The sequence below is a fragment of the Ambystoma mexicanum genome, chromosome 6p, assembly GCF_040938575.1.
Source record: "Ambystoma mexicanum isolate Mex_15411 chromosome 6p, UKY_AmexF1_1, whole genome shotgun sequence".
NCBI lineage: Eukaryota > Metazoa > Chordata > Amphibia > Caudata > Ambystomatidae > Ambystoma > Ambystoma mexicanum.
The window spans coordinates 1543890619-1543908913 of record NC_090935.1 but is presented as its reverse complement, the minus strand read 5'-3'; the positions used below and the strand labels follow the sequence as shown (position 1 = coordinate 1543908913).

General features: G+C 46.9%; 1 protein-coding gene across 1 annotated transcript in view; it reads left to right on the top strand.

The window, feature by feature from the left end:
- Positions 1-18295, top strand: part of DNAH6 (dynein axonemal heavy chain 6) — a 3423448-nt gene that overhangs the window by 2502163 nt on the left and 902990 nt on the right. The window contains exon 45 of the mRNA XM_069626424.1: positions 16455-16609. Coding sequence (XP_069482525.1) covers positions 16455-16609 — 155 coding nt within the window. The remainder of the gene's footprint in view (positions 1-16454; positions 16610-18295) is intronic.

The following is an 18295-nucleotide window of genomic DNA, read 5'->3' as shown; positions in this document are numbered from 1 at the left end:
CTACTTACCTGACGACTCTGTGATGTCGGACCCATGTCACCTCCCCCTGCCAGGCGAACCCCTACACTGGCTTTCTAGCAAACCCCGCACTTGAGGACTGTTTCCTGTATGCCTAACAGTACATACACCCCCTCGTGTGTGCACTTATCCGTGCACTTTGCACAATTGGCCCGTATTTTTACTTTTTATCATTTGTTCTTCTTCCCATGTATTGTACCTTCCACTCCTTTCACCCATGCACTTGGGCTATCTTAGTCACACCTGGCCTAGTAGGTCCTTTGTCTCTGTCTCCCCTCTGTTTGCCCTCCTTTGCCTTGTTGTGCTTTGCTAGACATGTGTGTAGGCGCATTACGAATGCCGTAGCATACAATCGCACATCGTATGATGTCATACACACAATGCATGCACAACAGTAGGATGCCTGCCACTTACCGTGTACACTGCAAAGTTGTTTTTTGTTTTCCGCACTACCCCACTTACTGCACACTTTTCAAAAAATATCGGGCACACGCAGCACACCTTGCATGTTACTAACTGCAAAGAAATGCATACAGTTGATGCATACACCCAGGATGCCTGCTCCTTACATTGCTCACTTCCACCATAGCCTTCTGCATTTCTTTGTGCAGAGAGACCTTCTGGCACACTATTTGAGTAAAAGAGAAAAACACCAGACTGACTACCCCTCTCTCTTTGGTCTGTCAAAGAACTCAGGGGAGGGATGCACTAAACCTGCTTAATAATAGAGCAGAAAAATACACCTGTTGGGCGATACATTATTTAAGACTGGATTCGTTTTTACAAAAAATAGAAAAATCTTTTTAATATGTTCATTGTTTAAAAAATATTAAAAGACAAACAATTACAAATTACTACATGCATTCATAAACAGTTGCATATCAATCATTAGATTTGTGAGAGTCCGGGGTGCTACAATTAACATGTATTAGAAGCATAATTGTCAATTTCACTATGCGAGACACCAGAAAAAACACAATTAAGTTTTCCTATAGTCATTTGAGTACACACTTGACCCACCAACCTTATAAACAGCGTCTTCCGCTCCACAGTTTCCTTTCCATGGCTCCCGTCCAGAAAATGGCAGGATGTGGCACGTGGAAGCACGAAAGTACGGGCGTAACCCGCAGAGTTTTCGTGCTAGGGAGGGAGGCGGGGTCGGGTGGGGTGGTGGGTGGCGTTGGGTGGGTAAATGTAAAACAGGATAGGGAGTTGGGTCTGTTGTACTGTCTCAGAAAAGAAAAGTTTTTTTGGGGGGAGTAAGGGGGGGGGGTTGGGGGTTTGTCCTGTTTTTGTTAAGTACATGCTTGATTACACATTTTTTTGTTTTTTATGTCTTTCGATACATTTCTGATCCCTTCTCCTCCTCACAATTGTACGGACTGAACGTCAACACTTCTCTTACAGTTCTACAGGATTGTATGCAATGCTGCGTGCAGAGTGGCAAACAAAACAGTATTGCCAATGGAGGTAAAAAAAATTCCATTTCCCTGGACCCACTGCAAATCTTGCTCCTTAATGCTGTCATAGTCGGTGCTGAACATCCCAGCATTGCACATAAAGGCACACATGATTTTGTTTATAAAACACCTCCCGACCTCTTGCTGTGGGCAAATTACACCCTAATGTGCAACACGTGCAATTACCTACACCATGTGCTCGCGAACGCATAGCACCTCACTTTGGTTGTTCCACCAAATGTAAAATGCTCTCCGCACCCATTATTCAAAGGTCACCATCCTCGGAGAGAAACCGAGGCAACTCTGCATGGCTGCAGTATGGTGTGCTGGCTGTCGTCAAGGAATAGGCTCTTGGGTGCATAACCAACGGCCTACGGCCCTTGGCAATGTACCCAATACTGTAGGCCTTACCTACACCCAGCACAACATAATGGCCTCATGAAAGGGTACATTTCCCACATACCACAATCCACAAACGTAACATATGATGGGTGGTGCAAAGGGCAACTCATGGCAACCACAAATAGCGCCATGTGGCTCCCTACTGTCCAAGTTGGTGGCATAATGGGTACCATATGATCCAGACGCATATCCAGGTCACTTGTACTGTTCAACCACGTCTACAAGGTCCTGCACAACCATTTGTTCAACCTCACCACCATCGGAGACATGCATACTTAAAAGTGGATGTCTGTGTTATGGTGGCGTGCTATGGAGCAGGCCTAGCCTCTTCAGTGACTGGCCTATGGGTTACAGATTTTGCCATACATCCAACAGTGTAGCCCTTGGCCACACCCAGCTCAACCTTACAGAGTTATGCAGGTGAACAAGTGGCCAGGTACATGCAGGTCACCCCCAGATACTTCTAAGCATCCTCTACTTCACCACCACAACCCATGTTTTACTTCTCATGTCATGTGTAATGCAGGCCCCATCTGCAATTGTGGCTGCCAACTTTAAACCTGTCCATATCTTAACATACATGGCTCAATTACATTGCGTTGCCTGTGCAGAATGGTATGTGAGTGGCTGTGTACATTGTCCATATTGCAACTTTATGATGCTGATTCCTTTCATGGCGCAATGTGGTAAAATACTTCCTCAAGCAAGGGTCTTATAAGGGCCTACCATAGCAAACGCGCCTGGTGACATGTGGCTCTCTATCGTGCAACATGGGCAGTGATGTACACCAGATGGTAATGTACGCATAGCAGCTCACTTCTGCTCTACCACCAAGTGCACAATGTCCTCCGCAACCATTATGTGCTACTCACCAACTCCAAATGCATGCACAGTAACAACTGCATCGCTGCATTATATGGTGGGGGCTGTGATGAAGGCCTAGGCTGTTGGGCGCATGGCCAAAACGCATGTGCCATGAATCACAAAGGCAACATACGCACCAGCACTTCCACCCAACCGCCACACCATAAAGCAGGGACGCAAGGACACGTGTTCCACTTACCGTAATGCCGAAACATATCGCTGTGTTTGGCACCGCTACCCACTTCCAATCACAAAACATTATAAGCATGCCAACCAAACAAGACAATCTTCACAACATTGAGTCTGCTCCCACCACTCTAGTACGTGCATAGAACCAATGGTGCGTACTGCACTGCAACACTTACTAATCTGCACAATGGACATTACGCAAGCACATAGAAGAAACATTTACACCGGGACCTCTTCCATATGTACACTATTCCATTAATACACCCAGTGGACACACTGTATGACTGGTCAGTGCACCATCTCCACCCATACACTGACAACTGTAGGTTTTTCTACCAATCACCACACACATGCAACCAACATTGTGTGCACTGCAGCTAAACCGCACACAAAAAAAAAAAAATGTGGCACCTACTTACAACAAGTGGACATACCTTTTCAACCAGTGTACATAATGTTCAGTTGTAGGGCTGCAGCCATGCATCCAAGGGGCCACGGACCTACCTCACACAGCACACCATAGTACACGCTATGTGTAAATCCTCATGACTTCTGGAATGCACTCCCTTTCTGCAAATGTGCCTGCCACCACTCCTGACAGAAAGACATTGCTGCTTGCTGTAGCTCGCATGCCATAATGAAGGCTGCAACGATGACCAATGACCACAGAAGATAGTTGCCTGTTGAGGTATCCGTGCATTGGCGGAGCATGCACGGATAGCGCTGGCAGACCACTGTCTTCTTCTATAATGATACATATCACATGAAGCTCTTCTCACTCCTGCACACTTTCCATCCCTTCTTCCCACCATCAGATGCCGTACACTGTTTTTCAGATCCTTTTGCCACTGCATTGTCCTCCGATGCAACATACCCCCGTCATGGAACACTTTTCACATATCCCGTCACCGCGCACTGCAGTGCACTCAGTTTTGACCGTGCTGCGAACAAGGAAATGGGACGCCGGAGCAGAACCAGATATGACTAATTTTAGTGCGCACACTGCTATGTACAAGAGGCCCAGCCATGCACACAATAGCTTAGAGCCTTGCCACACACACGGCACACTATCCTCCGATACACCATGGCGGCATTTCCCAAAACCTTTGATGCACAGCACGCTTCCCTCCAGCCAACCACCGGCCGCGTCCACTGTTCGCGGACAGCACGGCGTATCGCAGGCCAATGAGACTTCGGTCCGCGGAGCTAACAGGGAAATGGGTCTGCGGAACGGACCCAGACATCACTCATTTTTTGGGACGTACATTTGAGCCCTTTGCAACAAAATTACTGGTCCGATTTCCACACAAAAGCACACTTTCGAATGGATTGTGTCTTCCCACGTATTCCTCATCTTGTGATAATTCGTTATCTCCAGCTACAATGCTTTCGGAAAAAATAAAACTCGGCAGAGGGCCCTGTGCTCGAGGTCATGGTGTCGATTGTCCCTCGACGTACTCCGTACTCTGTCGACGTCACTGATCGTATAAATAGCTCGATCCACGCCCGTTGCTTCGTCAATCGAGAACGGCGCGCTTCGATTTTCTGTGAAGAAAATGTCATCATCTTCGACACCTTCGACACCCAGGAGTGGGTTCAAGAAGTGTGCAGATTGTGGGTCTAAGATGTCGATCACCGATCCCCACCGGATTTGCCTCTGGTGTCTCGGTTCCAGTCACCGAACCGACGACTGTGGGTCCTGCCAATCTATGACCGAGAAAGCTCTTCGTGAGAGGAGTGGTTAACTGTCGGTGGGGAGGGAGGCCTCAAAAAAGGTTTTGTCAAAAAGACACAAGAAAGCGACTGATTTTATGGAATCGGATCGCCATAGGCACTCAAAGAGATCTCGATCTAGGAGTAGATCGAGACACTCTTCGTCATCATTGAAAAAAATGAAGAGGAGACATAGATCTCCCTCATCATCATCATCATCATCTTCAGAGTCGACCGAAGAAATTCGTTGTCTGACTAAATCGGATTCTCCCAGTAAGTGGGAAGAATTCCGCAAAAAGATAATGGAGGTTTTTGAGAATGCGGCCCGACTCACTCGAAAGACCCTCGAAAAATCCATACCCCTAAAGTCGCTCCATTGGACGACAAAGGGAAGTCCAAGGCTACCATGGCAACCGGTAGCGTCGAGGAATCCAAAAAACCTCGAGTCGACATAAAACCGTTGAAGACTCTTCGAGAGTCGAGCACTTCTCCAGTGCCATACAAGAAGCACAAGTCGAAGATTTCGACGATAATTTCGACTCCAAAGCCGAAAACATCCTCGACGCCATTATCGAAGTCATCTTCGAAGACTTCGTCGACCCCTTCAACAACTTCGAAGGATTTGCCAATTCCTTCGAAGCAGATGGAAGAGGAAGAAAGGAGATTGACTCCTTTGCCCAGGTCAGACTTTTTCAAATCTATGTCAGCAATTTATGAAGAGTCTGCTTCAGAAGAAGACGAGGTTACTCCTTTGGGAGTTACTTATGGTACAAGACAAGTCCCTGAGGAACTTATTGACCAGGAATCTAGAATGAGAGACCTGAGTGATACTCTACATTCTGCCAGTGGAGTTGACACATCCCCAGAATTAGAGTTCGCCAAACCTGATCCTGCAGAGCATGCAGATGCTGGGTACAGGGGTCTTATGACCAGGGTAGTTGAATATATGGGTTGGGGTAATACTTCACCCATTTTTTAACAAGATGACATGACGGATATAATCGTCAAGGGACCTCAGAAAGATCCTGTTCTCCCTTTCCACAGGGCCCTCCAAAGGACTGTGGAGAAAAACTGGGAGAAACCAGAAACTATTGCTGCTGCAGATAGCACTTTTCCAAGAAAATATAGGACCAGCTGGAACGGATCCCGAATATTTAAATAAACATCTGACTCCAGAGAGTTTAGTCATTCAGGCAGCATCTACTTCAAAACAAACTGCTTATCCAACTATCCCTCCAGATAGAGAGGATAAAAAAATTGATGCCTGGGCACGCAAAGTTTTCACATCAGGCAGTATGGCACTTAAGTCGGCAAATGTCACCTGTACCCTAGCCAGGTTTACCCATACCCTGTGGGACTGTATTTCAGCGGCAGCTGATCATATTCCGGAAGGCGAGGAAAGGGAAGGCTTCCTGAATATAGTCAAAGACGGAAAGGAGGCAATGGGGGAATGTCTCCAGTCTGGACTGGATACTGCTGATAGTATCAGCAGATCCATGGCTGCAAGCGTTGTGCTACGCAGATTTGCGTGGTTGAGGAAGTCGGGGTTTGCACCAGACGTGCAAGCCAGACTTCTCAACATGCCCTTTGATGGCTCGAGGCTCTTTGGCAGAAAGGCTGATGAAAGCCTAGAAAAACTTCAGACCTCGAAAGCGGCAGCTAAATCACTTAGCGCCTCTTTACGCCAGCCTATAAAAACCTGGAGGGGTCGTTCTTTTCGATACTCCTCCTCATTTGGTAGAGGAAGAGGACAGGCTTCTCAAAGGGGCAAAAGAAACTTCCCTCGTGGAGGACGAGGAAAAGGTGCAAAATCAGCCTCAGGAGCAGCATCTGTACCCTCAGCAACTCCTGCAGCCGCCTCCAAATCCCTCTGAGACCTTATTACACAAAACACCAGTGGGAGGCAGGATCTCTCAACATCTGAAGGAATGGCGGGGCATTACCTCAGATGCTTGGGCACTGGAAACAGTAGCCCAAGGTTACTGTCTCCCCTTCCTAAAAAGGCCTCAGAATCATCCACCGGGAGCCAACTCCGCCAAAATTCGGGATCCGCTCCTGTTGCAGGAAATTTTAACCCTGCTAGAGAAAGGTGCCATAGAACTGGTACCTGTAGCGGAGAGGAACAGGGGTTGGTACTCCCCATATTTTCTCATCCCAAAAAGGACGGAGGACTGAGACCCATCTTGGACTTGAGAAACTTGAACAAGTTCCTCAGGAAGGACAAGTTCAAGATGGTGACTCTTTCTCAGATCCTTCAGGCTCTTCAACTCCAAGATTGGTTGATATCATTGGACCTTCAGGATGCTTACTTTCATGTGCCAATCCATCCAAAGCAGAGAAAGTACCTGAGGTTCGCGATTGCCAATTCTCATTATCAGTTTCGAGTTCTGCCATTCGGGTTGACCTCCGCCCGAGGGTTTTCACCAAACTGTTGGCGGTTGTGGCAGCAAGTCTCAGGAGAGGAGGTATTCAGATATATCCCTACCTGGACGACTGGCTGATCAGAGCAAGTTCTCCAGAACAAGCTCAGGAACATCTTTCGATGACCTGCCACTTCCTCCACAAATTGGGCTTCTCCCTCAATTTCAAGAAGTCCCACATGATACCATCCCAGAAGCTCCAGTTTATCGGAGCAGTCTTGGACATTTCATTGGGAAAAGCCTTGCCTCCCGAAGTGAGAGCTCTCCACATCCAGCAGATTGTAACAAAGTTTCAGAATGCCCAACGTCTACCGGCCTTCGATTTTCTCAGGTTGCTCGGCCTCGTGGCATCCTGCATTTTCCTAGTACCAGAGGACAGGTTGAGAATGAGATCCCTTCAATGGGCACTCAGAACTCAGTGGTCCCAGTTCTCAGGGAATATGTCGGATCTTCTGCAAGTCCCGAGCGCAGTTGCTCAGGATCTTCTATGGTGGGCTTGCAACGACAACATTCTCAAGGGAGAGTCTTTTTGGCAACCATGGCTGGAGATAACAGTAGTGACGGACGCCTCACTCACGGGGTGGGGAGCACACACCAACGATCTGACAATCAGCGGTCGTTGGTCTCCATCGGAGTCCAAACTACACATCAACCTTTTGGAGCTGAGGGCAATCAGACTAGCGCTGAAGGCCTTTCTGCCCTCTGTACAGGGAAAGAATGTTCTGATAATGACGGACAACATGGTGGCCATGTACTACCTCAACAAAAGAGGAGGAGTAGGGTCACTACCACTGTGCAGAGAGGCGATGCAGCTATGGTTCTGGGCAATACGAGAAGGAATCTCTCTATTTGCAATTCACCTAGCCGGAGAGACGAACATGGTGGCAGATGTTCAGAGCAGGCAGAACACGGTCTCTCATGAGTTGGAGCTGGCTCAGGAAGTCCTTCTGGAGATCTTCACCCTTTGGGGAACCCCTCAAGTGGATCTGTTCGCCACCGCGATCAACCGTAAGTGCGATCAGTACTGCTCAAGGGAATTTCCTCAAATTCTCTCTGGGAGACGCATTCGTAGTGGAGTGGAAGTTTCCACTGCTGTACGCGTTTCCCCCAGTCCCCGTGATTCCTCAAGTACTCAGGAGGTTGAGAAAGTTCAGGAAAACCATGATCCTAATTGCCCCGGATTGGACCAGGAGGACGTGGTACCCGGACCTTCTAGACATGTCCATCTGCCCTCCAATACGTCTTCCGCAAAGAGAGGATCTTCTCTCGCAAGAGGAAGGTCAGGTTCTCCATCCAGAGGTCAAGACACTCAACCTTCACGCATGGTTTCTGAGAGGTTGAGATACAAGGATTGGGATCTTCTGGATGACGTAATGGAAATCTTGCTTTCGGCCAGAAGACCGGCAACAAAATCTTTGTACCGATGTCGCTGGAACAGGTTTAGTAACTGGTGCAAAGACAAGGATGTGGACCCTTTTCAGTGTGGCACCCCAATGGTGCTTTCTTTTCTGCTACATCTAGCTAATCTGGGGCTCCAGATAGGAACAATCAAAGGATACCTTGCTGCGCTGTCCATTTTCAAGCGCTCCTCGGAAGAGGTTTCATATTTCAAAATACCGTTAATAATTCAATTCAAGGGCTTACTAATGTATACCCTCCAGTACCTTTTCATGTACCAACTTGGGACTTAAATTTAGTATTAAAATTCTTGACTTGAATACCTTTTGAGCCACTGCACTCAAGTCCATTGAGGCTTTTGACTCTAAAAACTGTCCTTCTTGTGGCCCTATCATCATCTCGCAGGGTTAGCGAACTTCAGGCTCTCTCATGCAAACCACCATATACTATTTTTTATAAGGATAAGGTAGTCCTTAAAGTTAAACCTTCGTTCTTGCCAAAAGTAGTCTCGGATTTCCATTTGTCACAAAAAATAGTGCTACCAACCTTTTATCCTCCTCCTCATCTGGGCAAGGAAGAGGAGAGATTACACAGATTAGACCCCAAGAGGGCTCTTAGTTTTTACATCTCAAGGATGGCTAAATTGAGACAAGATGACCAACTATTTGTGGGTTATACTGGTCATAAATTAGGCTTATCTGTAACAAAACAGACCATTTCCCGCTGGATCATATTAGCCATAGTTGAATGCTACAGATTAGCAGGAAAAGAACCACCAGATGGGCTTCGTGCCCATTCTACAAGGGGAATGGCTACTTCTGCGGCTCTAAAGCCGGCTCTTCACCGGGTGCCTTCGCCTCTCTGTGTTACATAACCATTGTAAACTAGGGTTTTTCTCCCCTCGCAGGTTTTTCAAATTTAGGTGGCCTCTCCACTGTCTATGCTCACTGTGTTCTGAACGTATGGTAAACTAGGGTTTTTTCTCCCCTCACAGGTTTTTCAAATTTAGGTGGCCTCTCCACTGTCTGTGCTCACTGTGTTCTGAATTTATGGTAAACTAGGGTTTTTCTCCCCTCGCAGGTTTTTCAAATTTAGGTGGCCTCTCCACTGTCTGTGCTCACTGTGTTTTGAATTTATGGTAAACTAGGGCTTGCCGCCTTCTCCCTGTCCGCTTGCGCTTGTCCTGTCTTCCCCCCTCTCCCTTCTATTCCATGGTGCTCTCTATCTCACCGATCTTTTCTAACTGCTTCTCCATTGACTATCCTGCTCTCCTCACCAAATCTGGTAGGAAAAAGTTTTAAAAGGACATCCTGTTCTCCAACCCTGGTCTCGCTATCGCTGACACTTACACCAGTGCCTCTAAGGAAACTCTCATTGACATCCTCTTTTTTGTGCCTTCACCTGACCTATGGACCCTTCATATGGTCTCTGTGCTCTCTCCTCGCTCCTCTTCTCCCATTAAAGGTGACACCCGCTGGGATGTCCTCCTGGCCTCCTTCCACTCCTCTAAGGCCATCATTAATGTCTATGCTAATGGAACCGTCTTAGTCCAAGGCCCCAAGGCCACCCTTCACCTCTTTGATAGACGCTTCCCGCGCCTCATCAACTTCCTTTCCTCTCCTGCTGTCCCCCCTTCTCTATCCTCGGCTACCTTGCCTCTACCCTCCCTCTCTGCCCCCTCTCACTTTCCCTCTTCACCTCCGCAGGGCGTACCTCTGATCTGTACCCCTCCCCAGAAGTCCTTCAAAGATGGCAACCTTCTCCACATTGCCACTCTCAACTCTCGCTCTGCTGTCAAACATTCCTCTGATATCTGCCGTCTTCTAGAGGAACTGGACCTTGATGTGCTTGGTCTCACTGAGACATGGTTCACGGCCAGTTCTGTCACCAGCTTTGACACACTCTTACCAGACGGCTACAAGATCCTCCCTTCCGTGACCAGGCCTAACCGTGCTGGGGGTGGTGTGGCCCTCATCTTCCCTGAGTGGATTCCTGCCACTGTTACTCCCACGCAGATCTACTCCTCTTTTGAATGTCTTGTCTGCCGACTATCTCTCTCCTAGCCATTCCCTTACCGTGGCTACTATCGGCCACCTGGTCAGATCACCTCCTTCCTCTCTGAGTGGGCGGACCTCTCCTCCTCACTCCTATCCTCAACCACTCAACTCCTCCTTGGAGACTTCAACATCCAGCTGGAGGCCTCCTGTCCCCCCTCTGGACTCTTCCGTGACCTCTGCGACTCTCTCTCACTCTCTATCCTCCCCTCTGGGCCGACCCATTCTGCAGGGCACACACTTGATGCTCTGATCTCCTCTGACCTTCCCCTCTCTGTCCCTCTCTCCACTCCTCTCTCCTGGAGTGACCACTTTCTCCTATCCTCCCACCTCACCCTCCCTACCCCACAGGCAAAGCCACCCTCATCACTGCCACCTTCCTTCTTGGTCATCCAACCCATGAAGCTCGTGTCAGTTGAGGCTTTTGCTGCCACCTTCTCGCCCCCTCCTCTCCCTTCGGCTGACTCCCACCCTGACACAGCCCTCTGCACTCTCCACTCTGCTATATCTGATACTCTTGATATCCTTGCCCCTGTCATGAGAATCCGCCTGAAGCCCAAAGCCAAATGTAACTCCTGGTATGACTCGGATCTCGTCACCCTTAAACGCAAGTGCAGGGTGGCAGAGAGGAAATGGCGTGCTTCACGTGCATCCTCTGACAAACTGGCCTGTCGCCTGCTCCAAAGGCAATACCGGCTCTCTGTTCTCTCCAAGAAGAGAGCCCTCATCCAAGCCCGCATCTCTGTGGCATCTAACAATTCGGCCGAACTCTTTAAAATCTGCAAGGAACTGGCCAACCCTGCCGCAGTCTCTACCTCTCCTGTCCCCTCCCAGGCCCTCTGCACGGCCCTGGCCTCTCATTTCATCTCTAAAACTCAGGACATCCTGTCCTCACTCTCCTCCTATCCCCCCCCCCTCCCCTCTATTCCCTGCTCTCCCTCTGGCCCTTCTGAAGCCACCCCTCCTCTCCCCTTTTTTCTGCTGCCGAGGTTTCGAGACAAGTCCGATCTATGAAAGTCTCGTCAAAACAGGTCCACCCCTGTTCCTCCAAAACCATCAAGGAGCACATCGACTCCTTGGCCCGTACCCTTGTCGACTTCTGCAATCACTCTTTCGCCTCTGGAGTCTTCCCATCCTCTCTTAAGCACTCCCTTGTGCACCCCGTTCTTAAGAAAGCCTCTTCCGACCCCTCCTGCCCAGCCAACTACCGCCCTATCTCTATCACTCCCTTCCTGGGCAAGCTCCTGGAGAAACTGGCCATCTCCCAGCTTAATCTCCTTGCTGAATCTGTTGGCAGTCTTCATGACCATCAGTCTGGCTTCAGAGCCACCAGAAGCACGGAAACTGCTCTCCTGAACATCTGTGAGGACCTGCTCTCGAACCTTGATTCTAACATTCCTTGTGTTCTCATTTTGCTTGATCTCTCTTCTACCTTTGATACTGTCAACCATTCCATCCTGCTCAACCGTCTCCGTGATAACCTGGGAATCACTGGTCAGGCTCTGGCGTGGCTGACCTCTTTCCTCTCTAATCGACCCTCCCAGGTCCAACTGGGGTCTTTCCTTTCTGACATCTTTTTCTCTACCTGTGGTGTCCCCCAGGGTTCTAACCTCTCCCCCTGGCTTTTCAACCAGTATCTGGCACTTCTCGCCCACCGCATTGCCGCTCTCTGCCCCTACTTTCAGTGCTATGCGGATGATACCCAGCTCATTTTCAGTCTACCCTCGGCCTCCTCTTCTCCTTCCCTCATCTCTGACTGTCTTTCTGCTATCCAGGACTGGTGTGCCGCAAATGACCTCTGCCGTAATGCCAGTAAGACTGAGATCCTACTCATCGGCACACCCACTCCCTCCTTCCCTGCAGCTCTCTGGCCGGCCTCTCTTGGCCCTCTTCCTGCTCCTACCTGCAAGGCAAAAAACCTCGGGGTCATCTTCGATTCCACACTCTCCTTCTCTCCTCACATATCTGACGTCTCTAAGAAGTCACACTACCAGCTACACCTCCTCAGAAGTATCCTTCCCTTCCTCTCCTTCCCCCAGAAGCTCACTGTCTCTGGAGCCCTGGTTCTCTCTTCCTGCCTCTACTCTCCGCCCTTTGCAACTCATCCAGAACAGAACTGCAAGACTTGTCCTTGGCCTCAAGCCCATGGACCGTATCTCTCCAGGACTGAAATCACTACACTGGCTTCCAGTGGCTGCGAGGATCAAGTTCAAAACCCTCTGCATTGTCCACAAGGCCTTCTGGGGCCTTGGGCCAAAATACCTTCAACTCCCTCTTCCTAAATATCTTCCTTCTCGAGCTCTGTGCTCATCCGCCTCCAACTCCCTCATGGTCAGCCGCTTTTCCAAACAACGAGTTGGTGGCAGATCTCTCTCCGCTGCAGGGGTCCCCCTCTGGAACAGCCTTCCTGCCCCCCTGAAACTTGAGGAGAACCATCTCCGGTTCCGGAAGCACCTCAAAACCTTCCTCTTCGCCTCCGCTTTCTCTCCCCCTAACCCCTGCTAAAGTTACTAAACTGCACTGAATCTGCAACTGGGCCACTCACCTTCTCGGTCCTTGGCCCAGCCACTCTCCCCTGCACTGCCTCCCTGGCACCTCCTGCACTACGGGACTGTGTCTGTATCCCTACAGCCCCTCCTTCCCAGCACTTATCTGCACTTACTCGCACTGCCACTAGCTGGCCCTTGTTACTTTCCTGTATGCTATTACCCTGTACTGCACTCTCCCCTCTCCCTTTCCCCTTGCACTTCTCCCTTTCCCCTCCTCCCTTGCACTTGCGCAATCTGAATGACACCTGGCCTAGTAGGATCGTTGTATGTCTCCCCTTGTTTTTCCCCCCCCGCCTCGTCGCGCCTTGAAACACTTGTGTATAGGCGCGTTATAAATACCATATCATATCATATATCATATCATAAAGAGGGGAGTCCCAGCAGCAGATATTTGTGCAGCTGCAACCTGGAAAACAATGCATACTTTTGTTAAACATTATTGTTTGGATACTGCCTCCTCTAACAAGGGTTTATTTGCCAAGGTAGTTCTGCATTCTGTCCACAAAAACTGAAATTAGTACTCCTGCCTCCAAAATTGATACTGCTATGGGAGCCTATCACAAGATGAGGAATACGTGAGAGGACACAATCCATTCGAAGAACAAGTTACTTACCACCAGTAACGTTCTTTCGACTGGATGTTCCTCCCACGTATTCCTCATCGATCCTACCCCACAGTACAGTTTTACGTTTTCTTACACTTTCCTCTCACGAAGAATGTATCGGTCATGGGGCACGCCTGGATGTTCCTCCTATATATATTTCATCGAAAAAACAGAACTGAAGCAACGGGCGCAGCTCGAGCTATTTATACCATCTGTGACGTCGACAGAGTATGGAGTACGTCGAGGGACAATCGACGCCACGACCTCGAGCACAGCGCCCTCTGCCGAGAAATATTTTTTCCGAAGCAGCGAAGCTGGAGATAACGAATTATCACAAGATGAGGAATACATGGGAGGAACATCCAGTCGAAAGAACGTTACAGTTGGTAAGTAACTTGTTCTTCTGACCCAAGCCCCCACTCCTGCCGCAGATTTGGTGCAAATCCGTTTAGCCATTCGGCCTGTAGGTGTGCGCAAAGTTTTTCCTCATTCAGTCTATGGAAAAAAAAAACATTTTTGGGAGTAATCTCATAAAAAAACTTTGATCAAAAATTAAAAGAAAGAGAAACATTATATTTAAACATGCATGGTGTTATGTGCCTGCAACACCCTGCCACCATGGATCAAAATCAAAACTCTGAACGGATTAAAAATAAAAATATAACAATCATACCAGTTTTATCCCATGCTGATTTTTTCTGCAGGTAGAAATTGTTCAACAAGAAACTGAGTGAGATATTACTAAATGCTGAGCAACAGATTCCGTCCCTGCACCTCTGTTTAACTGGAACAGCAGTAGAAGAGCTTTACGTGTGACAGCAGGTATCATCCCAATACCGCACTGAGTGTATGAGAGATGTTATGAACTCAAACAACATTATCGAATGTACCTTCAAACTGCAAGGGTAGTGGGAGATTTTCAGGAGCCATTAAGCTTTGAAGAGCTCTAAAGAAAATCCGACAGCTGCAGAGTGACGTCATAAAGGAAAGACACAAGGACACACTGAAACGATATGCAAATACTTAAAGAATAAAGATTCAACTGAAGTAACAAGAGAAACATGTAATCGAATATGAAGAAATCATGTGCACCAAAGAAATAAGTGAGAAGAGACGAAGTGAATGTACATACGCAGAACCGCAAGGTAGATGAAACATATAGAAGATTGCGGCAGGCGAAAATGTAATGGGACTAACGCGGCCAAGAGAAAAATCCGAACACAAGACTCTTGTTGAAACCAATCAAGCTACCTCAGTGACATACCAGGGCTGCAGAAGAATCAGGAGATGCTGGAGAAAACAGATTTGTGTGAGGAATAAAGAGGAAATGATTTGCCTGTGATCAAGGATGCCACATTGAGGAATAATTGCAAGGCACAAAGGGAGTCAAAAGGATAAGCCGTGTATGTAAGAGCTATTTCTCTTTGATTAAAAAAAGAAGAAAACATCTGCAAGTGCCAAGTACTGGACAGTCAAGTATGCAGACAGCTTATGCGAGGTAGATCAACCAAGTCTCCAGAGGCCAAGAGGGGTAATGACACCCAGCCCAATTGAATTAAATAGCACTAAATAAAAGGTTGAAATGGACAAAATCGTGGTCTCCTCACACGTGATTCAGAAGTCGAAGACAAGGGCTATTCATTAAGCTTCAGACAAAGATAATGGTGTACCTACACTCCCTTGAAAGTCCAAGAGCAGAGAACAGGCTGCAAAGTCAACTACAAAGAAGAAGCCTTCGCTTAGGGCCTGACCGATGAGAGATAATAGACTAATTGGGCAAGTGGGTCATACTCTGACATTCTCTGCACCTGAGTTTCATTTTGCTTACATGCTGCTAACAAGCTGAAAGTCCAAGGTTGGGAGAGAATGTCAACCAATCATAGGGTTTATGAATCAACATGCACAGGCCAATCTACGGTTATTCTGCTATAATCTGTATTATACGTATTTAGAGGTGGTTCAAGGTGTGCCTACCAGACAATGGGCATCCAGTAATGTTAAATGACATATAGGTACATATGTTTCCTTAACCAATTCCTCCCTTTAATTGGTTTTTAAATATGCCACATAGGTTGACATCACAAGATGAAGCATCTTGAGGTATAAAGCATTTGTATAATCGAAATTTAAGTGTGAGTGCATGGACTACAATTTGTTGTTCGCCAGATTGCCCTACTTTATTAAACTGATAATAAAGTAGTACTTTGCCATATTCTTTGAGTCTGTCCGGTTATTTGGGTCGGAGATCATTATTGTTAATTCCATCGAGCACATCAGAAGCTCACAGGTTCTAGTGCACAAAGTCGTAAATAAACAGTCCCATACTATTACAGAAGGACAATTAAACTTGTTTTACAACCAATATAGTTAACATCGAGTAGCAGAAAAGTGCCAATAGCATGCTGGCACCATACGTATAGGTAATTATTATATTAGAAGTCGCAACTATTAAGTTGCTTACCTGTGTATACCAGGGAAATGGAAGAAAAGTAAATAAGAATGCAATTGTGTATTTACATCTACTAGGAACAAGGATGCAGCATTGAAACGTTTGCACCACCGCATAATCGTTGTTCATGCTAAAGAAAAGGCCCAATATTGTCATGTATCATTTCAAATATCATGTGTTACTGCACATTAAGTGATGTTGCATGTTTATGTCTGGGCAGCTAAGAGGACAGTCGGCAGCAATATTTGGACAAGTTGCTTTTTCCCATCTATGCCAATATGAACTATTGATGTTTTGTTTTCCGTACTTTTTCTTCAAAATTATGGTTTCTAGGTTGGAGCACCAAGGAGTGAAAGAATATATGAAGACTTAATTGATTTGGAAAAGATTAAAACTATTCTACAAGACTATCTCGATGACTACAACATGACCTATTCCAAAGAAACAAAACTAGTGTTCTTCATGGATGCAGTAGATCATGTTTCAAGGTGAGAAATTGTGTATTTGCAAAAGAAATGTAAAAATCATATCTGACATTGTTGCAGTGTTAATGAGACCCATTCCGCACAATTCACCCATTAATGTTACCTGTTAAAGGGATGGTCTAGTAAAAAATTTTATTTAAAAAATAGATAGGCCACATAAAACAAAATATACTAGCATCCTCCGTTTTAAAACTTCCTATGTAAAATTTTGAGCTATTCAAGCTCAAAATTCGAAAAAGCAAGCACAGGGGCGCAGCCATTTTGTGAAATGGAGGCCCTCCTGTGCTGCCTTTTGCTTTTGCGGCACTAATGAAGGAAAAGCCAGCCAGCTGTAGTAAACAAAGTCTACCGCTGGGTGGCTTTCCCTTCATTAGTGCCGGGACTCGGAGGACGCGGACCGGAGACCAGAGCAGGAAAGCTGCAGCTGAATCTCGGTAAGTGCTATTTATTTTTTTACAAAAAATAAGCACTAGCTGCGTTTTTTTTTCTAAACTTAGAAATAAAACCGCAGCTTTAAAAACGTTGTATTTATGTTTGCGGTCGCTTTTGAAGCGACCGCAAACATAAATACAACGTTATTGTGTTGGAAAACGCTGCGGTTTTAAAACCGCAGCGTTTTCCAACACAACCGCATGTGTTTCTGCCTGCTGTGGCTATCACTTTGGGTCTCCGGTGCTCCAGCACCGGAGAGCCAAAGTGAAAGCCACAGCAGGCAGAAACACACGCGGTTATGTTTACATGCCGCGTAGTGTTTCTACCTGCAGCTGATTTCCCATTTGGGGCTCTCGGGCTCCCCGTGGGGAGCCCGAGAGCCCCAAATGGGAAATGCTAAATGCTGCGTTGTCTGCCTAAATCTGCTTTCCCATTTGGGGCTCTCGGGCTCCCCGTGGGAGCAGATTCAGGCAGACACAACGCGGTTGTTTTCCGCAATGCCGCGTTGTGTCTGCCTGAATCTGCTTTTCCATTTGGGGCTCTCGGGCTCCCCGTGGGGAGCCCGAGAGCCCCAAATGGTAAAGCAGATTCAGGCAGACACAACGCGGTTGTGTTGGAAAACGCTGCGGTTTTAAACACAATAACGTTGTATTTGTTTGCGGTCGCTTCAAAAGCGACCGCAAACATAAATACGTTTTTAAAGCTGCAGTTTTATTTCTAAGTTTTCCGGGCTCCTCCAGTACGGAAAACTTAGAAAAAAAAACGCAGCTAGTGCTTATTTAATTCAAAAAAATTTTACATAGGAAGTTTTAAAACGGAGGATGCTAGTATTTTTTTTTTATGTGGCCTATCTATTTTTTAAATAAAATTTTTTAATAGACCATCCCTTTAATATTTCGTGATAATCTTAATTGCTTATTAAGTTCATTTGTTGTGAAAACGCTTCCCTATCCAATTATCGTGCTACGGCTGGCAACCGTTTATTCATCAGAAAATACTGCTTTGGTGCAATAAACATTGAATAACACAACATGTTCACATTCCAGCAAATAGCCATTCAAGAAACATCCAAAAGGATGGATGTGAATACTTGCTAATTTCCTGTGTAACTCTCTATCTGTACTGGTAGGGCTTGCCCACTGGGCATCTGCTAAAACCGAGAAATGCACAGCAATATATTTTAAAAGAGATAAGTCAGTCAAACATACTTTTATTCGGTTTTGAGCTTCAAGCTCCAAGATACAATTAATATAGAAC